Source organism: Stegodyphus dumicola, chromosome 3 (genome assembly GCF_044657685.1).
Source record: "Stegodyphus dumicola isolate Sdum_Otavi_A_Nest chromosome 3, ASM4465768v1".
In the NCBI taxonomy this organism is placed as follows: Eukaryota; Metazoa; Arthropoda; class Arachnida; order Araneae; family Eresidae; genus Stegodyphus; species Stegodyphus dumicola.
In genome coordinates this window covers 33,215,529-33,243,095 of record NC_140770.1, presented here as the reverse complement: position 1 = coordinate 33,243,095, position 27,567 = coordinate 33,215,529, and the positions used below count along the sequence as shown (strand labels likewise).

Below are 27,567 nucleotides of genomic sequence, written 5' to 3'. Positions count from 1 at the left end.
TTAGATGAATATGATGTTGTTCAAGAGAAGGGGAAGGAAGCTGCAAATGTGATTGAACTGAATAGCACTTCAATGAGAGTTAGTTCTTAAGCTACAGATAGAAATTGATACTATGGCAGATGGTTCCCTAAACTCCACTTCGTGTCAAAGACAGAATGACGGAAGTTATGATAGTCAGATCCAGGGGTAATGAGCAGCAATCATAACCGTGAAGGCCCATACAAAGGCAGTTGTGTCATCCTTTATTCAAGCAGTATTATAGGGGGTCTGTCTCCACGAAGCATTGAATGCAATGGGAATGAAGATGAACAAAATGAAAGGGGGGGAAAAAAACGAAGAAAGCATACCAAGAGCTGGAAGAGGCAGTCATTTGGCTCCTAAGCAATTTTTATCAGCGGTACTTTTAAAGCAAAGTCTGCTATCGTAGAAGTGACACTGAATGCAGCCAAAGTAGAGTGGAAGGCGAAACATCTACCAAAGATCCAGAAGCAGGTGATGAAGAATGGCAGCCATGTGGTCAAGGCTTATAAGGTATTTCTTCCGCCTTCCTAGCGTGCCTTCGTGGTGTAGTGGTCAGCACACTGAGTCGGTGTTTCAGAGGTCCGTGGTTCGATTCCTGGCAAAAGCGTTGCTAATTTTTCAATCTCTCTTGCTTTAAAAAAATACTTAACATCTCTACGGTGGCAGCCGAACTAAAAGGGGGTTGGATGATGATTCTCCTCACCCAGAATTTGGCAATTGGGTCTTCTCCAAACCCCAGTTGTCCTTTAAAAGGGGGAGTATATAAGGTATTTTTCCCGCCTTCCTAGCATGCCTTCGTGGTGTAGCGGTGAGCATATTGAGCCGGTATTTCAGAGGTCCGTAGTTCGATTCCCGGCGAAGGCGTTGCTAATTTTTCAATCTCTCTTGGACCTCATCCACCTTACAGACCAAGAATGGGACGTCGAAGGCCTTGCTGAGGTGATTCACATCCTAGAACCTGATCTTCAGAGGCCATCATTTCCAGAAGTGCAGAATATGATGACGACTATTATGACAAACTTAAAAAGCAACAATTGTATGTAAACCACTGTTATAGAGATTTGTGTAGGACTTATAAGAACCTTTTTAAAAATTATATTTAATTTTATTTTCACTTTTATTATAATTTTTCCGGTACTTATGTATTATCGCAACCAGGTTGGCCCGATTTGTAAGTTTGAGTAAAAAAGTATGAATAGAAAGAAAATGTACATTTATTAAATAGCAGTGTACATGGATAAAGTCAAGAGTGTGCACAATGCCAATTTTGTGCAATTCTGGGACGTTTTTTTAAGTAAAAATAAGTCGACGTGTACATGGTTATGGCGAATACAGTTTTCAATCAGTGCTAAAAGCAATAGCCAAAAGATTTCCGCCGAAAAAATAATTTTGCAACTTATTCAAATTCTAAACCGGAAACCATGTACTCGTCAACTTATTTTTACTTAAAAATACATCCCAGAATTGCACAAAAATGGCATTGCGCACACTCTTGACTTTATCCATGTACACTGCTATTTTCTCATAAATTACAAAAATGTGCACGGAAATGCAGGAAAATTTTGTGAATCTCCACATACGACGTAGGGTTGCCATAAGTATATGACGTAGGGTTATACGACGTAGGGTTGCCGTAAGTAGGGTCGCCAAATTTGTCAATTTATGCGAATTTTGGCCTGGTTGCGTTAATACGTAAATACCATTTTTCCTTTGTTATTGTTGTAATGTGTGTTGAGATTTGGTTCAATTGATTACAATTGAAAATCAGGATGGTCGAATGTAAGCATGATTGTAAATTATTTATCGTTATTAGGCAGAATAGCTACTGAGAAATGGCAGCAGCTATTTCTGGATGTCGTTCTGTTTTACATTAAAAAAGATGAATGATCAATATATATAGATACGATGCAGTAAGAATGTCTGTTATGATATTTACAATACGTTTAAGAACAAGTTATGTATAGGCCTATTTAAATTACGACTACGGTTTATCTTTTAATAAATGTTTGTCTTTTAAAAATCTCTTATGAGTGATTTATTTAAATACAGAAGTAACTAACAGAAATCAGAAGTGGGATTTGAACCCTTGCCCTCAGAAATGGACTACAAATTAGTTACTGAAGTTCTGAACCATAAACTGAAGCATTTTGATCTTAAACTCTCTGGGTGCTATAACCACATTATATGCTTGCCAAACTGGAAGAGTGCCATTGTAAAATTTAAAACTAGGTAAAAAAGCAACTTTAGTTCAACAAACATGTTGCATAAGACTTTACTCTTACTTGATTTGTATAGTATCTAAAACACTGAACTGTGTGAACTTTCCTGGAAGAAATTCCTGAAAGAAACTATTACTTGGTTTTGTTGAATCGCCATTTGGTTACTATCATTGTGAAGTGTATTTGTTTCTTTAATCAGTTTTTGTGAGTAGATTGCACATTCCTGGTAGGAATAAGAACATCAAATATTTTGTATAAAAATTTAATAATTGGGGCACTAATAAAAAGTTGAATGGCTGTTGCCATAAAAAAAGTAAATTTAGATTTACATTGGAAAGCTTTTGTTATAGAAACAGGAGTCAGTGAATTAATGTTTTATTAATTAACCTCTGGTTAGGATCTGAGCTAATTTATATTCAATTTGTTATTATGCAACAGTAATACCATAATTTCCGGAAGAAAGGTCGCATCAGCAAAAACGCCGCACTCGAGAAAAATGGCGTGAAAAAATTAAAATTACACAGAAACACCGCAATAGATTAAATTGCGCGTGACATCGTCGGGGGCCGTATAGATGCAAAATCTCAACCAAAGTCCTGATATATGACATACCAGTTAAGAAAAATGCAGAAATGAAACCATAACTCAAAAATAAATTAAAGGTAAGAAATGTGGAAAATATATTTACCTTCATGTACATACTTATATTTAACCACTAAAGAAGTCCATATTTGTCATACTCAGATTATATTATAAAAAATGTTGCAACAACGAAATATTAAATTTGGATGACAAAAGGAAATTTTAAATTTTACTTAAAAAGGAATTACAGCAAACTATACATCATATGAAGCCATCAAAATCTGATTCTTCACTATCTGAATTAAAAAGATTTAGTAAATCCTGATCTAAGTCCAAGTCTTCCAGATCGTCACATTCATCCTCTGGTTTACAGTCTCTTTTTCTAAGGATATAATTTCAGCTTCTTTGAACCCTGCTATTATTGACGATGTTTTTACCGATTTCCACGCACTTCCTACCCACTTTGCAAATTCTTCATAACATGCTCTATGCATTTTGCCGCTTTTGGTATACGTATACAATACTTCACTCATCCAACACTCCCACCGCTTTCGGACTTCAGCTTCGAAGGATTTATTAGCTGACAAATCTAACGGTTGTAAGATTTTTGTCGAACCACCAGGAATTATTGCTACGGTCGTAGATAAATTTTTGACATCTGGTTTTCACTGACTTAAGTAACTGAGCACGCATGGAATCCATTATTAATAACCCTTTTGGTTGGAAAAAAGATCCCATACTACACTGCCAAACGTTTTATAGCCACTCATGCATGTTGTTTCGCACATCCAGCCGTTCTCGTTTGCACAAATAATTACATCATTAGGAAAATCTCCCTTCAGAATAGTCTTTCGTTTAAAAATGATCATCGGCTTTAGCTTGTTACCGTTTGCGGCACAAGCTAACACACATGTAAATGATGTTCTTTCATGCCCCGTAGTAAGCACAGATACAGTTTTTGCATAGTTTCATCAACAGTTCTGTTTGCAGGAGATTCGAAAGCTAACGGCGTTCCATCCATATTTATTATCTGTGACCAAAGAAGTTTTTTTTTTCCCCCAATAATATCTGTCACATATTTTAGAAAAGATGCCTTTTTATCCTGCCAATCCATGGGTACTTGTTGCCCGATTGTTGTTCTAGTACGCACAGAAATATTTTTTCTTTTCATGAATCTGCTACACCTCCTTTGAAATCATTTATGTTAATTTGTTTTGCTATAAATTTTGCTTATAAGCGAATTTTTACAGCCAAAATTGCCATTCCCTTTCCTCGTTGCTCCTTTATCCAGTTTGCAAGGTTGTCCTCTAGATTTGGCCACCTTACAGTACCACTTCTTTTGGCTCGTTTCTGTTGTGGCATATTTTTAAGAAGTTCTTTTTCAGTTCTCCAACGTCGAATACATCTTTTTTTTCCACTTCAAACTCTTGAGTTGCTGCTTTATTTCCAATTTGTTCAGCACGTGAAATTACATTAAGCTTAAAACCAGCAGTATAGCTTCTGTGCAGTTTAGGTGACATTTTCAAAAATTTTCCACTCCCTTGTTTCTTAAAAACTATCCAATAAGTACTTGTACCCAAACTGATGGGATCTGTATCTGGCAGAATAGGAGGAAAAATCGATTCATGCTGAAGGGGAAATATGTCAGAGTTCGTTATTGCGAGGCAGGTGGAGTCGCGTCCGCCTTTGAAAAAAATTGCAGAAAAGGCAGGGGTGGGGAGAGGATGGGTCCTGGAAGATTCATCGAGTGGCAGAGGAGAGAGACTATTCAAACTGATGAGAATGTTGATTTGAAAGAGGAAAGAATGTTATTGTTCTGAGATCTCGTTTAGGGTGAATAAGGCATGTAAGTCCGTTCAAGGAAAAGAATGTAAACAAAATAACGTTCGCAAAAAGCAACTGAGTGGTCTTTTGTGTGGGAACAGCACCAGTCTATGCACAATGACAAGGCCATCCAAACAATGTACAATGACCATCATAGGAAATATTTTATTTTTAGTGCACCTAAATGCCGCATGGGTAGAAATGCCGCACCCGCTGAAAATTTAAGTTTTAAACATGTAAATGCTGCAGCATTTCTTCCAAAAATTACGGTAAATTACTTTTGTTACTTTCTGTATTTTATGTTTAACAGAAAAGTAAATGTAAACATCAAACTCCTCCACCCTTCCTGCAAAGGGGGGGGGAAAACTCTGAAAGTTTTCAGATTTTAAATTACATCCAAAGGGATGTTTTTTTAACAATTTGTCTGTTACCTTTATTTATTAAATATCATGTTTTTTGCACTTAAACCATAAAATTCAGTTCAAGAGCAATACCGTAAAATAGTTTTGGTGCAGTCTCACGTGCTGGAGATAAAAATGTTTTTTCTGTACAACGTTGCCATTGTTCACTTTGAAATCCTTGAGTTAGTTAATCAAAAATTCGTTAAAAGATTTACAAAATAGGAAATCGATAATAAAACAAATTTCAAATTTGGTCTTCCACATCCCCATATTTGTAGTAGGGTTACGTCATTCAAAATTGGATGGCTGTATGTACTGTTGTTTTATCACAATGCGATAAAATTCTACGAGAAGTGTAATTCAATTAGCAAAGAAAAATTCTTTTTATTATGTTCACATCCTCACCAACTTTTTTTCTGGATTTAACTCGCAGCGACTGAACATATTAGCAGCTTGGGCATTTTATGGCTTTCTTAATGTGAGAGTGCTTTTAAGTTGAGTATGAGATTGCTTCTCTTAGAAAATCTGCTGTGAAAATAACCTGTCTGAGGTAGATAGCTCTTGAGTGTTTCCCTCGACACAGGGTTTTGAAAGTGTGAGCTGTTATGTTACAATTATTGGAAAATAAATTTTTATTGAGTATGAAATGTTTTGAAGCTTTTTTCTGTTATATAATTACATAGAATATTCGGTACTATTCCGTTTTGAGGACCATAAAAAACTGCAGCGAAAATGTATGCGCAAACACACCAAATCTAGTGTACGTGCTAATTTCAAATTGCGTAAGTTTAGATAGTTCTATGTTTCTTAGACATCATTGAAATAATAGTTTTTTTTTTTTTTTTTTTTTTTTTTTTTTTTTTTTTTTTTTTTTTTTTTTAATATCCCATGGATTTAACAATTTGGGAATTGCCCATGACTAAAAGCCTGCAATAGAATTTTTTCAAAGAAAAGGCATCATTTATTGCAGAAAATTATGTTTGAACAATCAACAAGATGAAATTATACTTTAGCGATAACACGGTAATGAAATAGCGATGCAGGAATCCATTCAGTTATGTTTAGCCTTCTTTATATAAATTATAATAATTGTTATATATGTAGCTGTAACTGTATCTATTATTATCTTTAACCATAACTGTAATATAGAATAGTAGATGAGAAATGTACTTGTAATCATCACTGAGCACGTACCCAACACATATAAAATACAACACATGGCGCAGCTCGTCCTTGATTAAAAAAGAAAATCTTGTTTGAAGAACCTCGGTAAAGATGTTCTAAACAAAAACATCATGGGAAGTTGTTTACAGTGAAATCGAAACTTATATCGCTGGTAAGTGAGTTGTTTATTTTTATTGGAAGTGGCTAAAAATATGTATATATAAACTATTTAAAGTCCTAAATTAAATATGGATGGATTAAAGCCACCAAGTAATCTAAGTTTCGAAGGAAATTTAAGCGAAAATTGGAAGAAATGGAAACAAAAATTCCAAATTTATATGTTAGCGTCTGGTGGTATTACTAAATCACCTGAAATTAAAGTAGCTATTTTATTGCATATAATTGGTGAAGAAGCACTTGAAAAATTTAATACTTTTAATTTAAGTGAAGAAGATAAGAAGGATGTTGACAAAGTAATTGAAGCTTTCGAAAATTTTTGCATACCGAAAGCAAACGAAAGTGTTGATAGACATATATTTTTCTGTCGAACACAACATGTAGGTGAATCGTTTGATGATTTCTTAACCGATTTAAAGAAATTAAGTAGCAACTGTGGATTTGCAGAATTAAAAGATAGTTTAATAAGGGATAGAATAGTAAGTGGAATTCTAAATAAAAATCTCAAAGATAGATTATTAAGGGAAGATCAGTTAACATTGGAGAAATGTATTAAAATGTGTAAAGCTTCTGAATTAGCAGAGCTTCAGCTGAAAACTTTAACTGAAGAAAATAAAATAGAAGCTATCAAACGTAATAAATTTCGACCTTCAGAGGAAAAAAGTCAGCATTGTAAGAAAGACTTTCATGTAAAACAAAAGCAACAAAGTACTAAATCTTCTTCAAACTATCAAGGAAATAAGTACAATAATCCAAAACCATGTAGAAAATGTGGAACTTTTCATAAGTTATACAACTGTCCTGCTTATAATAAGATTTGCTTGTACTGTAAAAAGAAAAATCACTTTTCTAAAATGTGCACTTATAAAAATGTTAATGTTGTACAGAATAATTTTGAGCATGAGTTACATAATGATGGTAATGAATATATTTTAGGGTCAGTAGAAGATAAAATTCCATTTTCTAAAAATAAAACAGAATGGTTTGAAAAACTAAAAGTAAACATATCTAAATATTTATTTGTTAAGTTGGATACTGGAGCTCAGTGTAATGTGCTACGATTGCCTAAATTTAAACAATTAAATTTAAGAGAGAAAGGTTTGACTAAATCAAAAGTCACTTTAAATAATTACAATGGTACTACAATTGATGTAGTTGGAAAATGTAAATTATTATGCGAGACATCGAAAGGAGACAAGGATGAAATAGAATTTCAAGTTGTAGCATGTGATAAAACTGTTCCAACTATTTTAGGTTTACCTACATTGCAAAAATTAAACCTAATACAAAGAATTTGTACAGTAAATCCTGATTCTAATGAAAAGTTACCAGAACTTTTAAAAGGATATCAAGATTTGTTTAAAGGAACTGGGAATTTAACTGGATATACATATCATATTAAATTAAAACCAGGAGCTGTTGGTAAAATAGAACCCTGTAGGAAAATTCCACGTAGCTTATTAAATCCATTAAAAAAGGAATTAGCAAGAATGGAAAAAGATGGTATTATAAAGAAAGTTAACCAACCAACAGAATTCGTGAATTCATTAGTGGTAGTAAGGAAAAAGGATGGAAATTTAAGAGTGTGTTTAGATCCTCAGCACCTTAAAATATACTGAGAGAACATTATCACATACCAACCTTTGAAGAAATTTCATCTCAAATGACAAATGTAAAGGTCTTTAGTATTTTAGATGCAAACAAAGCATTTTGGCAAATTAAACTGTCAGATTCAAGTTGTGAATTTACTACATTTAACACTCCATTTGGTAGATATTGTTTTTTAAGGTTGCCATATGGACTGAGTTCATCACCAGAAGTTTTCCACAGAAGTTTTTCTGAAATTTTTAGTGATTTAGAAGGAGTTCAAATATATATAGATGACTTATTAGTTTGGGGTAAAGATAAAAAAGAACATGATTCAAGATTAAAGAAGTTGTTGGACAGAGCCAGAGAAAAGAATGTTAAATTTAATTTAAATAAATGTAAATTTGGGCTGAATGAAGTGAAATATATGGGACATATATTTTCTAAAGATGGTTTAAAACCAGATGAAGACAAAATTAAGGCTATTCTAGATATAAAACCACCAAAAAATGTGAAAGAATTAGAAACTTTTCTAGGAATGATTACATATGTTTCTAGATTTATACCTAATGTATCAGAATTGACATCATGTTTAAGAGATTTGTTGAAAACACAAGTTATCTGGAACTGGAATGCAACACATGAAAAAGCATTTAGAAGACTAAAAGATAAACCAGTTTTACAGTATTATGATATAAACATGCCAGTAGTTTTATCTGTAGATGCATCTCAAGAAGGACTAGGAGCAGTCTTACTGCAGAATAATTTACCAGTGGCATATGCATCTAAGGCATTAACAGATACACAGAAGAATTATGCTCAAATTGAAAAGGAAACTTTAGCTATTGTATTTGCGTGTGAGAAATTTTACCAAGTATATATTTGGAAAAAATATTACTGTGGAAAGTGACCATAAACCACTGGAATCAATTTTTAAAAAGCCATTAAATAAATGTCCTCTAAGACTACAAAGAATGCGTATAAGATTACAGCCATATCAGTTTGAGATAAAATATAAACCAGGAAAAGAACTTTTTATAGCGGATGCATTATCAAGATCATTCACTGATGAAGAATCTGATTTCTTTGAAGGAGATATAGAAGCTCATGTGGCACTGGTTGTAGAATGTATACCAATGTCTAATGGTAAAATGGAAGTTTTTCAACTGGAAACAGAAAAAGATGAAGAACTACAAGTTTTAAGAAAATTAATTAAAACTGGATGGCCAGATGAAAAATGTATGGTTCCAGAACTGGCAAAACCATATTTTAACTTCAGAGAAGAACTATCAGAAGCAAATGGATTAATATTTAAAAATTCCTGTGTTGTTGTACCAAGAAGTTTACGAAAAGATATGTTAAGCAGAATTCATTATGGTCATTTAGGAGTAGTAAAATGCAAGATCAAAGCAAGAGAAATATTATATTGGCCAGGAATGTCCAAAGAAATTGAAGATTTGGTACTGAATTGTCAAACATGTTTAAGTTTACAAAAAGCTAATACTAAAAAACCAATGATATCTAAAGAAATACCTAATGGTCCATGGGAAGTATTGGGAACAGACCTCTTTTACTTTCAAGGAAGGGATTATCTAATAGTTATAGATTATTTTAGCAAATATGTTGAAATTGGACATTTGGAAGATTTGTCAAGTGTAGCAGTGATAAAGCAATTGAAATCAATTTTTGCAAGACATGGTATTCCGAAAATAGTATATTCGGATAATGGTCCACAATATAATTGCAGGAAATATAAAGATTTTGCAAGAAGATGGAATTTTGAAACCAGAACTTCAAGTCCAAAATACCCACAGTCTAATGGAATGGTTGAAAGACATATTCAAACTGTCAAGCGAATGTTAGAAAAAGCTGTAGTTGACAACAAGGATCCATATTTAGTATTACTGGAATATCGTAACTCTCCTATTTCAGATGAAATTAAGTCACCTTCAGAATTGATGTTTGGAAGAAAAGTAAATGGATTGATGCCTATAAAAGAGAATTTTGTCCAAGCTAAACGATATGAAGATCATAAACACTTACTGAAGAGACAAACCTTACAAAAAAGTTGTTATGATAGGAATGCAAAACCATTAAAACCACTGAAAACAGGAGATCATGTTTACATAAAAGAGAAAGGGAAAAAACTAAATGAAAGAGGGAAAATTATAGAAGAAGCAGAAAGACCACGTTCATATAGGATTATAAGAACAGATGGAAGAATTGTAGAAAGGAACAGAAGAGACCTTCTTAAAGGAACTAATCAGGAAGAGTTTACAATACAAAACAACTATGAGAATGAAGTTATAGATGAACCCGAGATACATGAAAATAGTAGGAGCACTACAAATTTAGATGTGCCTGTAAGTCCTTCAAAATCTAACAGAAGTGTTGTGTCACCAAATAGTGAAAGAGGTATAGTATCATCAAATTTTTCAAATGGACATAACTACGTCACTCGATCTGGTAGGACTGTTAAGAAACCTTATTATTTAAAAGAATATGTTTAATTTTACTACTATTATTATTTTTTATAAAAAAGGGAGATGTTATATATGTAACTGTAACTGTATCTATTATTATCTTTAACCATAACTGTAATATAGAATAGTAGATGAGAAATGTACTTGTAATCATCACTGAGCACGTACCCAACACATATAAAATACAACACAATAATGATCTGAAATAGTTATTTACTCTTATGCTTCCATTCAGTTATGTTTAGCCTTTTTAATTCCTTGTACGAAGTAAAAAGGAAGTATTGTAATCGCAAAAAGTTTCAGGCGGCATATTTCAACGAAAATATCCATTTTGACCGCTATCGAATGCAATTTAGGATGTTTTTGCATAATATCTGTACGTAAGGACAGAATAAAATACTCTTTTCCTTCAAAAAAATTATAAAACTGCTTTAAAGTTAATTCTGAAGAGAATTTTCGTGGCGTCTGTACGAACGTATGTGCGTGTGTACGTATCTCACATAACTCAAAAACGAGTAGCCTCAGAACGTTGAAATTTTGTATATAGGACTGCTTTAATTGCAATTGGCTGCACCAAACGTATATAAATATATTTATATATATATCTACTCTGTTACCCGGCTCAGTGATCTCGGTTTCTTTACTCTTATATGTTTGTAAATTGTACATTTTTTGCTTTAAAAATGATTTAATTATGTTGTTTTTATCTTCCGGTTAAGGATTTTATGCCTTTAGTAAATCTGTGTGCAATATTTTTAGAATTATCAGCAATTTTAAAGTTGTTTAATTGCCGCTAAGCCTTTTTTAATGGTGGCCATTGATGTTTACATTTGAAACAGGAGACTAGTGGATTTGTTGCCAATCTAGAGAAACTTAGCTTCGCAACAACAAAGATAACACATTCATTTATTATTGACAATTAAATCATGCTTAATTCTTTCTGGAATTTTTTCGAGAAAATAAGTGTTTGAGATTTACTTCGTAATTTTTAATATAGATATTTTGAGTTTTTATGTATTTTTGCCTTCTTGCGAAGTGAGAACTGAATTAATTAAATGAGAAATACTCAATCGTCTGTGAAAAACTGTTTCTTTCTTTTTTTTTTTTCTTTTTCTTTTTCTTTTTTTTTTTTTTTTTGCTTAATTTCTTTTATACATCATTCTAGCTTTATTATAGTATTTGAATAGAACATGAGGCAACGATTAGATAATTCTGTTCTTTAAATGATATAAATTTTGTGCATTATGAGTTATAATGTGAACGAAATATAATACTGAAGGGGAGTCATCAGTTTTGTGCAACACAAAAAGTGAGAATTTTAGCTGATTTTCGAGTTTTAATAAGTCAAATTGTTTTTGTCATACATATATGAAATTTTCAGTGTGTCATCTTTATACATAGGTGATTATCTTTCTTGATTTATTTTACTTAATAGTGTATAAGAATTTGTTTTATAAAGAAAGAACTAACTATATTTTCTGAAAATTTTAAATTTGTACTGAAGCACTGCATGCAAACTAACAGTAATACAAATTTAATTACAATAATAATTTTTAAGTGAATCTAGCGCCAGAGCGTCGCTATGGTAAACAAATACTAGAGTGAATTTTAAAGAATGCATTTATTCTATTGTGGTTTATGCGCTGTCGGTGAAGTAGGCTTAATTCAATCCAATAAGTTTAAATGAAATGCAAGAAAAATGCATATAATTTAATATTCCGTACAAGGAAGTCATGTGGTGTACACATCAGATTTTTTAAAAATTATAATAATGAAAAAGTATTATATCAAATTCACCTTTCATATAAATTAAAACAATAATCTTTAGATAGTTATTTACTATTATACTTCCTTTCTTGCATTAGGGTTGCCCCAATTGTTTTTGGCAGCACTGGCATCAACAATAATTTGGCTCCTTTTTTTTTTTTTTTTTTTTTTTTTTTACGGTCCTCAAAACAGAATAGTGCCGAATATTCTGTTATGTGCTACTTATTGTTCTATGCTGAGATCACGGCCATCTGCATAGTTGTCTTAATCTTTGATTCTAAACCTGCTCTTCTAGACATTTCTTCTTTTGAATTATCAATGTCTGTTGATTATATAAAATGTCAGCAGTTTCTAAACAACTTAGCTCAGGAGGGCAAAGACATTTCCTTGCAGCGGATACTATCACACTGTGGACTTCATGAGAATGATAAGGCAGATTTTTTTGGCCAAAAAAAAGGGGCAATATTGTCCAAATAACTGACAACCACATCTCTTTTTACACTGCGAAAAGAGTAATAAAAAATTACTACAGAGAAGTTTTTTCTAAAGATGTTTCTGAAGAGAACTGTTGTAAAATATGGATTAACAGAATTTTTTACATTTCTTTATGGCCCCAAAAGAAATCTGTTGCTTGTTACTGCCATGATTGCCTTTTAAAACATCTGCATCGAATGAACACTATCCCAACATTCCACTTTATAAACCGTGCAACCTTCATGAGGAAATGGATGCCTCACATCTGAGTTGTTGCCCTGCATTTAATGCTGGATCACTCTGGGAAAGATGTTGGGTGGCAATACACAAAATAGATTTATAGATTATACCATGGCCTCTTTTTTTTTTTTTTTTTTTTCTTTTCTTTTCTTTTTTTTTTTTTTTTTTCTGTTTTCTTTCATATTTGCTTGTTCTGTTTGCAGTTGCCTTTGTAATCTGCATTTGGTGGGGGAGAGCATTTTTCTATTACATAATTACTTAACATAACAAACAGTATCTACCAAAAAAATATAAAGCATTTAGAGAGAACCTAAATAAACAGATTTGTAATGGAATGCATGTATAGAATGGTGCATTGAGATGGTACAAGCACTGTTTAGCAGTAGATAAAGGCATTCTGCTGGCTTAAATCATAATTTCATATATGAATTCTAAGTGGTATGCATTGTTACATAAGTGCAGAGCTTGCTGATAAACATTTTGTGGAAGAAAATAGAGGAGCTGCTCAATGCAAGTACTTGGGAGTTGCCTCTCTGTACCTCCTTTGGTGTTGGTGTATTTAATTATGGCAAAGCACACTAGGGCTATCTGCCTAAGGGGAGGGATGCCTTCGTGGAGGACTTTCTAAGGGAAACTGGCTCGTATACACGTTACACATGAGGAAAACCACGAAAACACCCATGCAGCCAGCCTGTTCGTGGGATTTGAACCTCGGACCAAACTACCAGTGTTCAGCGACTTTACCGCTCGGCTGCTGGTGGACGTACCTCCTTTGAGTAAGTGCTTAATTTTAACCAATCTTAATGACAAAATACATATTGACTATTTCTGTGTTCATGTAGTGATACGTACTATTTGACAATCAGGAAGAAAATGAGGATTTATGGTATGAGGATTCTTGGCATGCCATTTCTGAACATGCATTGAATTAAAAAATGTGTTTATTTCTATCCCCTCTACCTGCCTATGCATGTTTGCTAGATATTTTTAATTGCCTTGTATTTATTTATAATTATTTCATTTTTGCTTTATTCTATTCTAGAAATTTATTTCTGTCTGCCCCCCTCCCCAAAGCAATCATATACATATATTAATGTTAAATTATAAATGTAGGTAATTACATCATAAAGTTAAAAGGTTTGGAAATCACTAACTTTGTCAAATAATTTATTTTTTACTTGTATTTGTATATAAATTCTTTGTTGCTCAATATTTTATATAAATTTATGATAATATTATATTTGAAAAAGAGAAATTTGTATTAATACTTCTCTATGAAAAGGTTAATTTCTCCAAATTCTAGCTTGAATTTCAACTAAATTTTTTATGTTACATCAGTTTTGTAATATGGATAGATTGTGACTAAATTTGTTATTATCTTTTAAGTTGATAGCACTTAGTAAATGATTTGAATCTGTGTTATTCCTAAAACTGTGTAAAAGGGATAGTATGGCATTCTGTCTACAATGATTGTTGGTTAAATAATATATTTATGTAAATCAAAAATTTTCATAACTTAACTAATGAAAATTATGTTTTTATTATAAATTTGAATAATTAAAATTTTGTAGGTTGTTGAGGAAGCTCCTGTTTATGAAGAAGTTTCAGAAAAAGAATATTCACGTCTAGTGCAGGAAAGGCAAGAGGATAATTGGATTGTTGATGACAGTAAAGTTTCTTTTTTCTTTTTTTTCTTATGAATGTTTGATTAGTTTAAATGATTCTAAAAAAAATTATATATTGCAGTTTTAGAAGACCACAGTCTTTAGATTTATTTTGATTTGATAATGACACAAGTTCAGTGTTTTAATGCATTTTGTTTATTATTATTTAATTATTAAGAGTTATTCTAACAATAATATGAATTGGAAAAGTATATATCTGAGAGGTAGCTTGGGAGTACACAGGTTGTTTCAAGGACATCTTCAAGGCTTTGTTTTCTGAGCATCAAATTGTATTTCTTTGATATCAGACTCCTCAACTAATGGTAAAACATCTTAAAAGCCTGTCTTGAATAAATTATAATAGAAATCATACAAAATTTCATACCCTTGCAGATAAAATAAATTATTTGATCTCCATATATGCACTTTTGCAGCCAAGGTTGTGATAACCATAGTCAGACAATAAGTTAAGATGCAGTATGCATTGTTAAAGATCTAGTATCCTTATCTGCTGTATTCAAATCTATCCTTATCTATAAATAAAATAAGATTCTGTGTTGTATTCATATAAAACTTAAGGTTACCTGTATCATTCATTATACAGTCAAAAGTCGTTAATTCGGACACCCATAATCCGGAATGATCTATAATTCGGACCTCAAAGCTACTAACATTCTGCGCATGCGTCGCGTTGTCACATGCGTGTAAGACCTTTACAGCTGCGAATATGTGTGTGCGCATGCGCATAATACGTTTACGCATGCACGTTTAATGTATAACGGACGGTATAAGCTAAGCTAAAATTATCTAATTCAGTTAATGTTGCAGATTGCATTGTTCCTTAATCTTCGAAATGGATTCGGCTTATTATTTTTTGCAGATTGTTAGAGCAATTTTATAAAAGTAAGCTTGAACTTTCGATTATGTCAAATAGAATTTCTGATATATATTTACTAATGTGTAAAGGATCTATCTACAAAGCGAAAGTATTTTTCAAAGTCCGTTAAACAAAAAGTGGAATTGTTGCAAAAAATGGATAAAGGCATATTCTTTGTTTATCTAAACTTTATCTTTAACGCCGCGGCGCGCAATGAATTGGAAGTTGATCTGTCAGCACTATCCTTATCTTCAGGGCAGATGTTTTTATTTTATTTGGCTTATAATTCCTTACTAAATGTAGTATTTCATCTCGATGTATTCTGATATGATTTAAATCAAATTCCTTGTCATTATAATTCACTTCCGATAGCAAACAAAGTGACAGAGGTTATTGAAAACAAAAAAATTTTGATTGACAAATTAGTCGGTGTTCTCGACACAGCAATTATAGGACTTGAACAGCAGAACTTTGTAACTGAGCAAGAAATTATGTCTGTTTATAGAATTACAGAGAATGTATTATCACATAAAAAATGAAGCAACTTAACCCTTTAACTGTCAAGTTATTTTGATGATTTGGGTACACAAATTGTCAAATTTTTTTATTGGAAAAACCAAATGTAGCCGAAATAAACATCTCCCGATATATATTCGGGTATGACAATACGATGCACTCAAAAAAAAAAAAAAAAAAAAATTTACCCCGAGAAATACTCGGGCGTGACATTTTCGAACACCAATCTCGGGCATGACAGTTAAAAGGTTAAGCAACTTACATTGAAAGAAATGTTTAATAAAATAAAATAAATATTCAGTTTTTTTTTTTTTTTTTTTTTTTTTTTTTTTTTTTTTTTTTTTGTAAATTTTGATACCCTTTAGATCATAATTGTTCTTTATTTCATAAATTATGGTTTCATATTTTTAATTTTATAATTTTTGCATGTCATCTTACCAGATTTAAACTGATGATCTATAATCCGGAAAAATTGATAATCTGGAATCGCCGAAGTCCCAACGAGTCCGGATTAACGACTTTTGACTGTATTCGGTATATGTTTTTTATATATTGAGTAAATATATTAAGAGAATATCTTTTCCCACATTCACATAGAGAGAGAATTTTTGCGTTTTTCTACTCACCAGAGATTTCTTCATTTACTTTATGTTCTGATGCTTACTCTTGACTTGCATAAGTATGTTTCCAGCAACAGAACAATCTGAGTTAATTTACATTATTAAAGCACTTTTTTTCATTCATCATTTTATCATTTTAATTTGAATTCATCATTTTAGTTTGAATTAATTCATCATTTTAATTTGAATTAAAGTTTATATATTATAGGAATTAAAAGATGGGACTTGCATTCCTTATTGTTAAAGTACCAATTAAAAAGAAATTTCATGTACCTGTCAAAAGTATTTCTAGGACATGTAGCTTTCTTTATAAAAAGGATTGAACATGGTATAAATATATCAAAGTAGTGAATATAGCAACAAATGTAGGCACATATTAATGTCACCTTCTGTTAAATATGTTCTGTTCAACATCAAATTTTAGCATATTCAGTAATTCATTTTTATTCTAAACCTTTTGCTTCCAGTACATACAATATTCAAAGTCGCTGCCTTTTATTTTGTAGGTTAATCACATGTATAAGATAAGAAAAGACAGTTTAACTCTTCACAGGCATTTTGACATTATAAATGCTAGGACTGTATATATATATATATATATATGTATATATGTGTCTGTGTGATATTTTAAGTTTGTAGGAGGGATTTGGTACTTTAAATTTGTGACTGTAAACATGGCTGAGAAGACAGTAGAGGCTGAGGGTAAAGGCATGATGACGCATTTAACACAACTGAGCTTGAAGTATCACAATCTTTATTTTCACACATATCAAATCATCTTGGTAGACATTTATGCAGTCATAGTTAAATATGTTTAATTTTATGTACACTGGTTTTTAAAAGATGTAGTTGCTTGCAAAGAGTATTTATACTAAGTATGATGCATAAGTACATCTAATCTGTGATTTGGTTAATTTTAGATTGTTCTGTAACATGGAAAGATCTCGAATTCGGGAGAACAGATGAACATAGGGGGGAGAACATAAATTTAGAATAGTTAATTTTGAAGTTGCCAATTGTTTCTTAGTATTCGTATTTTGTTATATCTTAAATATAAATATGAAACATACTTGTTCTAAAACATTCGAACAAGCATTATTGCTGAAAAAATTATCTTGAAAAGCGTTGTATATACAGAAAATTGCATTTGAGGGGCAGTACACATTGTAAGGATCTAGTATCCTTATCTGCTGTCAACTGTGTTCAAAATAAGATTCTGTGTTATTTAAAAATAACTATGAATGAGGTTATTGTTTTATGTCTGAAGACGTTTTTTTTTTTTTTTTTTTTTTTGTCCAAAGGCTGATTAGTTTCATGTTTGTTAAAAAAATTTGGTTCTTTAAAAATGTGAATGATAAATTTAAATTTTAAAATTGGTGTGCACTTTCTTACTAAGAAAGAGTGATTTATTACAAAAAGTTAACTTTTAGAATATTTTTTTTTGAAAGAATATGCTTCTGTTTCTGTCTATATAAAGATAATCAAAATGTTCTGTCTATGTAAAGATAATCAAAATGTTTTCTGTGAAAAATGTTTGCAAATAAACTATTAATTTTTGTTTGAAACGAAATTGTGAATTCCTCTGAAATGCACTTCATGTTGTAATACTGACTTTAGAATGATAAAATTTTTGTTCCATTTATTATTTGTTCTATTTTTTATTGCTTTTCAGAATAATTTTTAAAAACTACTTGTGTGATTTTTACAGAACTTTGCAGTTTGGCATAATTTGAGTCGTAGAATCAAAATATGGAAAAACATTGGCATGTCATTTCAGAAAACGTCCGATTTTGTGCCAAAATACCTATATTAGAACAATGACACATATAAATATAATACATATTTTAAGTCATGCTTTCGAGACATTGAAAACTCGAGTTGAATTTTGTCAATTGACCCAGTGGAATAGAAGATATAAAAACTGTCTTTTTTTTTTTTTTTTTTTTTTTTTTGTGTGTGTGTGTGTGTGTGTGTGTGTGTGTGCGTGCGTGAGCGCAATGTACCTAATAGCATGTATTATGTGAAATAAATAACTTTCTAAATCGCCAAATTGCATGAAATTGGTTGCAGTGATACCAAAAAGCACCCTGATGTCCTATGAATGACATCATATGCTTGATGACTATGTAATTGATTGGTTAATTGATTGATTTAATTATTTTTCTTAAGCATCTGTAAATAGTTTTGCTTCTGTATAATATAAATGCATATTTTTTCCTTTTTTTATAGATGGAGTAGGAGGCTATGTTGATGATGGACGAGAAATATTTGATGAAGATGCTGAAGATGATATTTATACTGGTAGGATAGCTTGCTTTTACTTTCAATTAAAATTTGTTTTTCTAGTAATTTAAGTTCTCTCTGCCAGTTTCTTTATTTTCTGCATTTCAGAAAGTTATGTTCTGTAGTTCATTTGTAGTTTATAATGTTTTTCCTACAGAAAAGTTCTTTTGAAATTATGCATCCCAAATAGTTTAAATAATGACAGTGGCATAGGATCTGTTTAAATAAGTGATTCAGGCATTGCCATAAAATTTGGTAAAATATCAGAGATTAAAACTGATTAAAAAATTTATTATATCACCTGGGCAAAAGAGTTAGAGGGTAAATGACTGTATTTTGGGTACTGATATTAGTGTGGAATCAAAAATAAATTTATGGATATATTTTTGCACTTCATGTAGTGCTTGTAATTCTTATAAAATTATCGGATATTTGCAATCATGGGACAAACATTTTAGTATAAAATTCCACCTTTCCATTATGAAATTTGTTGATTGTTTATAATTTATTTAAATTCATTTAAAAAAAGTATATTTTTTTAGATTAAATAGATTCGCAATTCTTTTAATATAATATATGTATTGTCAGTGGCTGAGAAGAATATGAACAATGAACACTGACTTCCATTGTACTATTCGATTTTTTTTTCCCCCCCTCTGGGAGAGAGAAATTAATATCAGACAAAATCTTTTTATATTGTTATAAAACCCTCTCTGACCCTTTTTCTCTGATTTCAGCCTCTCTCTCTGTATATAAATTTAACAAACGCATAAACATTATCTCATTCATATAAAGCTATTTTAATTTTTAATATTATGAAAATTCAATTGTAAACAAATAAAAGATAATTAGTGCTGTGGATTAATAACTAACCATACTATTGTAATTACTAATGGAATATGCATAAGTTTGTTTGAAGACTTCAAAATGTTTTTACATAGTCTCTGCCACATCAAGAATAGATGTCAGAATTTCAATAACTCGTGGTTTTGTTATAAAAATCTCTGAGGAAGAATTAGAAATTCCTAACTTTTTGATTGGATAAATTGGAGTTGTACAGTTGGCAGTATTCCTGAGGATAGATAATAAATTGCCAAATTTTCTCTAAAAATGCATAAAATGCTCATAATTATACCTAGAGGAAGAAGTTATATGTAAATTACTCACTGAAAGGAAATCACTTCTTAAATTACAAAATGATAAATTCATAGGCTGAGCAGCACATTTGTCTGTAGTAAAATGAATATACAAGGTGTTTCAGAAAGGAGGAATGAATTTATATGGTGTCTCTCTTCAATGTAAAAATATCTTGCATATCATTTGAAAATAGAAAAGGTTAAAACAAACAAAAATAAATTAAAAGTTAACTTTAATATTGCCTAGAAAGAAGATAAATTGATGCATATAACAGGGGTTCTAGTATATAATAAAATGCAAATAAAGTTAAAAATTAAATAAATAAACCGGTAATTGACCTTTCTCTCCCCCCTTTTTTCCTGGAGATTAGAAGTGAGGGAAAAAAATCAAGCAAGCCTAGTTTTAATGTAATTTTTTTTAATTATATACATGTGCATGTGCAATATGTATATTTTCTTTTAAAATTATAGTTGTATTTTTTAATCAACATGTTGAACCTTGCTGTGATGTGATTGCTATGACATGTGATGTTCTTATTGACATTGAGTAGATTATCTGAAGTTTGGGTTATTTTAAAAAATTGAATTTAAAACAGCTTTTTAGGCAAGAAATTAAGAAATGCTATTTTTTTGAGGGGGGGGTATTTTTATGTATTGTTTGTTTGATGTGTATTTTAAGTCTTCTCTTTTTTTTTTCCTTGAAAGTAGAGAAAAAGGACAAATTTTATTCTTTTTATTTCTACTTTCAGTTTTATTTTTAGTAAAATATCAATTGATAAAATAAGTGTCCACCACAGAGATAATGAAAAAGATAATGGCATAATAAATGCTAACAAACAAATTTTTATTTACAATAGTTGCACTGATAAAGAAGTAATTATAAAATCAGTTGGTTACTGATAACTTATCTTTTTTTCCCCCTTTCTTTCTGTTGTTATATGTTGCATTTTAAATGTTTGTAATAGTTACTTCATAACTGCTTTTTAATTCTTTGTGTGAATTAAAGGAAGGACTGTAATTGTGAAAAATTTCGGGTGTCGTATTTCAATGAAAATATCTATTTTGATTGCTTTTGTGGATCCATTTGAATGATGCTTTTGCATGACATCTGTACATACGGATAGAATAAAGGACTTTTTTCAAAAACAGATTGTGTGAAAAGGATTCAGAAGAGATTTTTCTCGTGACGTCTGTATGTATCTCACATAACTCAAAAACAAATAGCCATAGGATGTTGAAATTTTATGTATGAGACTGTTATAACATCTAGTTGTGTACCTCCCTTCTCCATTGCAATTGGCGGCACCAAACACCCACACACATATATATATATATATATATGTTTATATCACCAAACATATTCTGTTAACTGGCTCGGTGAGCTCAATTTTCTTATTCTTATATGTTGGTAAATTGTGCATTTTTTACTTTAGAAGTGATTGAATTATGTTATTCTTATGCTCCATTTAAGAGCTTTGTGCGTTTTGTTACTCTGCCTGCAGTAGTTCTAGAATTATTAGTAATTTAAAAGTGTAAGTGACACTATGCCTAATAAGGCTGCAGTTTGTTTACATTTGAGTCTGATAGCAGAATAGTGAAGTAAGTTGTGTACCTCCCTTCGTTGTTACACCAACTTTAGTATCTTTTTGCCATGTGAGACCAAAAGTTAACTTTCAGTTCTGTGCACCCAAAATGTCTTTCTGTCTACTGGCCGAATTGCTTGTTTTTGCATAGAAACTCTAATTTTAATTGTTAAAAAAAAGAATTATTTTTTTAACTGTTATGATTGTATTTGGTATTTTAGGTTTTCTGTATTTTGCAATGTTATGAGTTTTTATGTATATTTGCCTTACTGCGAAGGGAAAACTGAATTTAATTGAATGAGAAATATATCTTAATGAAATTTGAGGAAATAAGTTTAAATGAAAAGCAGCAAAACATGTGTTTAATGTAGTAAGTCGTACAAGGAAGTCATGTGGTGTCCACATCAGATATTTTGTTTTCTAATTTCATTCATTTTTTCTTTTCTGTGTAGATAAAAAGAACAAACAGCTGCCGAAGAAGAATAATTTTGCTGGACCTGAGAAGCGAAATGCATCGAAATCTTCAGATATAAAAAACATGTTTAAATCTCTTCCTGTAAAGAGAAAAATGGAGGTAATTTAATGTGATTAAAATATGCTAAAAATATGAATTTTAAGACTACTTTTAGATCCTGTATTACATAATACATGTGTTATGGTTACTTTAATTATTTAAAAAATAAACACATTTATGTCATTTTTAAAACAGTAAGACATATGTCTTGATAAATTTTCTGAAAACTTATTCTCCATAAGTGATTAATTTTGATGACAATCTTCACAAAAGACCAAAATGTTTCGAACCATAGCTTGTCTTAGAAAGGATTCAGTGATTTTTATATATATTTTATTTTTGTTAAGAGTGATAATTTTAAACTTCTTTTAAATGCAAGTTATATTTTTTCCTAACATTTTAACTTTCTTTAAAAAATTATTGCATCTGCCTTGTAATTTGGTATGGTTTTCCTTAAATTCAAAAAACTAGTTTTTATGGTTTCTTTAGATGAATTTGTGATTTATACATAATTTATTCTTTTAGCAAGATATAAAACTGGAAGAGGATGACATTCTCGGGAGTATTATGGAAGATTTGCATAAAGAGGCTGTACCTGAAGTCTATACTCCGAAACCAATGGTGCTTCGAAAAAAGCATAAACTAAGTTATCATTCTCCAAGGGCACGGTACTTATTCATTTAGTAAAAGATTGAGTATTTTGTAGATAATTAGTTTAAATAAAAACTAAGATGTGCAAAACATTATCATGCACAGTATTTATATTTCTTACAATTATTAAAAATATAAGAAAATTTTGTACTTCCTGATTATTTGCACCCCTAGTTTCAATATTCAGTAGAATTTTCACCTTTTTATCTCATTTTCATGTATACGTACAACACCAGCCAACCCACGCATGTGCATATCATTCACAAATTTCAGTACTTGTGGATTTACGCTATTTATATTTAGCTGGAATTTTCCTGAACAGTATTCACCTGCTGCAAAAATGGAAATATCAGCCATACAGTTATAATATTTTATTTTTGTTCTTTCTCATAAGATTTCTTATAAAATACTTGTTTTTATTATTATTTATAAGCATAATAGTAATTTTGAGGTCTAAAGATTACAGATAAAGTTTTTAACCAATTCGCAAAGTCGTCATTTATGACTGTAAAATAATGTTTATTAATAAAAGTAGATGCTAAAATATATTTCTGTAATTGCATCTGCCTCAGGTTTGGATAAGTAAGTTAAAGTTCTTAGACAAAGGCAGAAAAAGACATCAAACCAATAGACAAGATTTAGTGTTTAATGATTTGATGTTAATATGTTTTCCATTTAAAGTTTACAATTCTATATCAGTAAAAAAATGCGGTGTTGTAACTAGTATTTAAATTGCTTGTAACTGTAGATTAAAGTGTTACAATGTAAATAAGCAGTGCCATAAATAATGGGAGGCGAGTTAAAAATTGGTAAAAAGGCAAGTTATCGTGTAAAATTAATATAAGGTATCTAGACGTTTTAAAATAATCTGATAAATCTGAAATTCAGAAAGACTATGCCTCAATTTTTTTTAATTTAATTTTTTTAAAAATACTTATCTGCTTTAAGCACATATTATTGTTGATAATCAGAGTGATGAATAAAATATAAGTCTTTATACTGCTTTATTTGTTATTATTAAAAAGAGTGAATTGTTATTTATTGAAATTTCTATGAATGGAAATCCTTGAAATGAATTATTCCATTTAGTGTTCCAAATACTATTTACTCATTTGTTCAGCAGTTCCTGAATCAAAAGTGTAGAAGTATGTTTTATCACCAGTAATATTGTGCATGTTCCGTAAAACTCTGGAGTTCTCTTGAAGTCAGAGTTAGAAGTGCTGATTTAAAACAATCACATGCCAGAAATCACTTCCATAGATTTTCCAAAAGTTAGACCTTTATCATCATCTGGCAATAATCTATATTTCATTTTTTTAAAAATTTATTATTATTATTATTATTAGCAAATAATTTCAGTTTTTTTTGGAAATGGAATTTTTGCTTTGGCAACACCCTAAACAAGCAGATACCATTAAACAAAGGATGCACATTAAATTTTGTTTTCACACTGGAATTTCTGCCACAGAAATATTTGAAGAGCTTTTTGGGGATTTGACATATTAAAGAGAGACAGAGAATGTGTTGAAGATAAAGCATGATGTGGAAAATTGTCCACTTCAACTAATGAGCAAGGCAGTGCTCATATCGGAGATTTGTCATTGAATGAACATTGTTGAACAATGAGAGTATTGAACAAGTTTCTGTATCATTTAGATGTTATTATCCAGTTCTGAAGGATTACTGATTTTGATAACAGTGCTTTACTTCTTGAAATGCTCCAAAGCATTGAATTTTTTTCCTAAAACAACAGCAGGTTTCAATGGCTCTGGAGAGGCTTTTTGTGAGGCAAATGCTTCTTAAAGTACGAGACATGTTTTTAAAGGTTTTCAAATTTCAGCTTGGCAGTGCTTCAGTCAGCAATCCATGCATGTGTGCTCCTTATCTACATCTGTTGGCAAGCCACAAGAGCTATTGTGGGAACTTTTAGCAACGTTAATGTTTGTTTTCGAGTATTTAAAATGGCTCTGCTGATTGAGAATCCCACCAAGTGTGAAATATGATCAGTGATTCATTTTATTAGTGCTAAAGATGTGAAAGCTGCTAAAATTCGTCATGTTAGTAAAGTGTACATTATGAGCAGCACAATGGTGCGGGAATGCTAGGGCTTTTAAAGATGGCTGCACATGTGTTTATGATATGAACAAAGTGGACAACCCTCTGTCATTAATCAAGATTTGATGAAGAAACTTGATGGACAAGTGAAACAGAACAGATGTTTTGCAAGATTGTCATTATTTGATAACTTTCCTAAGGTTTCACACAGTGTATTATATGAAATTGAGAGCAAACACTTAAATTATTAAAAATTATGCGCACACTGGGTACAAAAATATTGACAGAGGTGCACAAAACTAGACCTCATTTTGCTAGGAACAAACTGATTAACCTCCATGAAGTCCTGATCTATTTCTCAGTGACTACCACTTGGTCCTACATTCGAAGAAGCATTTAGGTGGTCTTTGCCACACCGATGATGATGAGGTCAAAACAGCCATGTTGCAGTGTGTTTCAAATCAGGCAACAGACTTCTATGAAAAGGTTAAAACTGGTTGTGTGATCTTAATATTTTCGGAAATTTTGTAGAAAAACAGATTGAGGTACAGGCTTTCATATTAAAATACAATTGGTAAGAAAATGTGCTTGTTTCTTTTTTATTTCCAGATGATACGTATTTTAAAAACATCCCTTGTGCATTATTACTGGTGATAAAACATACTTCTAACCTTTTGATTCAGGGACTGCTGAACATTTGAGTAAATAGCAGTTGAAAGGTGAAGCAAAATTGAAAGCTTATATCATTCATTCAAAAATCAGTTTAGTATTGGTTGTTTTCTTGAACTATCATGGTGCTATGCATCAAGAATTTCTAAAATTTGACCAAAGTGTTAATAAAAAGTATCACATGAAAGTTTTTGCGGGATTTTTTCCTAGAAATGCAACCGGAATTATGGGGAGATAACTTGTTAATTTTTCATGACATCTCTTGCAATGCTGTTATTATTTACGAATTTTTGGCCTAAAAGTGTGTTTTTGTGTGATATGGCACTAAGAAACTTTTTCATATCTCGATTGTTAAAACTGCAAGTTCATGGACATTTGATTTTATTTATGCAATAAAAAAAGTACCTCAAATTCTGAACAAGTTTTATTAAAGCCATATTAAAACATGTTTCAAGGATTGGGGAGGGGGAGTGAAACCTACTGGCACAAGTGCATTATGGTTTTGGTGGGATGAAATAAAGCTTGGGAAATAACATAAATCTTACATTCGTAAATAACAATTTTTACATTCTATGGATATTTTCCAAATAATTTTAATCACAATTATATGCTAAACAAAAAATTAAGAATGAGGGAAAAATAGCCATAAAAAATTAATAGACAGTGCACTAATGCACTTTGTAATGGATATAAGTATCTTTATTTAAAATATTATGCTAGTGCCCCCGCTCTTCATCTTTGCTAATAAACATCAAAAATGACTTTTTTTCTGAAGCTTTGAACAAAATCATCATAAAAATGATTTTCCATAATAATAATAAAAAAAAAAGGAATGTGTTTAAACATTTTGATTTTATATTTCCATAAAGTCTGCTCTACTCATTTATTTGCATTTTCTAGATAATTCATTATGTATATTGTAATATTCATAATATGTAATTTATATGCTTAACTGTATTCTGTATATGAATATTACAGAATACAGCTAAGCATATGTTAAGTTCTGTGTTGAATGTATTTCTTTTGTTGAAGGATTTATATTTTTAAAATATGGTTCTAGTTATTTAGTTAAATTTCTATTTTCTTGCACACATTTTAGGATAACTTCAGATTTTCATCAAAACTATCATCTGCTGAATTAATAATTCACCATATCTTTAATGTCTTCAGTTTTTCTATTACAATTTTATGTATTTTTGAAAATTTGTTTTCTGGATTGAACTGACATTCTAGATTTTATTCTAAACTAAACCAATAAGTGATTGATTTCTAAAGATAATTAATATCATATACATGAAAAACACATGGACATTTTATAATCTTTCTATGGTAGCTTTCTGAATAAGTTATATTTGCAAATATTTTATTTTCGATATTCACATGCATATTTTTAAAAAATTTGTTTAGCTTAAATTAAATTTTTAATAGGGCATTTTTATTTAATTATTTCGGAATGAAACTATATTATAGGATTGTCATGTCACAGTTTCCTCAGTTATCAAACCATGTTGTAAGAATAATTTATTTTTGGACTACAATTTTTAGAAAGTGCTAGATATTCAAAAAGCATTTAATATATGTGATAGACAGATACATAGTTAATGCTGCTTCTAAGAATTTCTGTTGGGAGATTTTGTACAGAGTATTCTGCCATGTATTTTGATTTGTGTTAAGTAATATAAAAACATACATTAATGCAGAAAATAGAATGCATTTATTTCCATAATTCATGAAATATTGTTAAAAACTGCTCAGTAAATTTCAGAGCATCTTTTGTATTAATCTGCATAAATTCAAATGCATTATTATCCTTCTGTGAAAAGAAAATCTTTACAGAGCTGAAAATTTGAAAATTGTATTTTTAAAACAAATAATGGATTGTTAATTAATTGTTTTTTGCTCGTATGATTTTTATCTGAATAAAATTCTAAATATTTGGAGAAAATTATATTTGAAAGTGGCAGATATTCCATTTAAATAACATGTTAGTAACAAATAAATAAGCAAAAGAAATCTTGACCATTTTGTGTGTGTTTTTTTCTACAAGATTTGCCCCAAAT

General features: G+C 30.7%; 1 protein-coding gene across 3 annotated transcripts in view; it reads left to right on the top strand.

Annotated features, from left to right (window-relative positions):
* The window catches only part of PolA1 (DNA polymerase alpha catalytic subunit), a 108,545-nt gene that overhangs the window by 11,953 nt on the left and 69,025 nt on the right, over positions 1–27,567 (top strand). For 2 of the 3 annotated variants that reach the window (XR_015040174.1, XM_085812724.1), the window contains exons 3-6: positions 14,511–14,607; positions 18,846–18,917; positions 22,071–22,192; positions 22,658–22,800. Coding sequence is in view for 2 of the 3 variants with exons in the window: in XM_085812724.1 (XP_085668850.1) it covers positions 14,511–14,607; positions 18,846–18,917; positions 22,071–22,192; positions 22,658–22,800 (434 nt within the window). In the remaining variant the exon portion in view is untranslated. Of the gene's footprint in view, positions 1–14,510; positions 14,608–18,845; positions 18,918–21,020; positions 21,413–22,070; positions 22,193–22,657; positions 22,801–27,567 lie in introns of those variants that run through there. The other variant, XM_035363916.2, reaches the window with a different exon arrangement.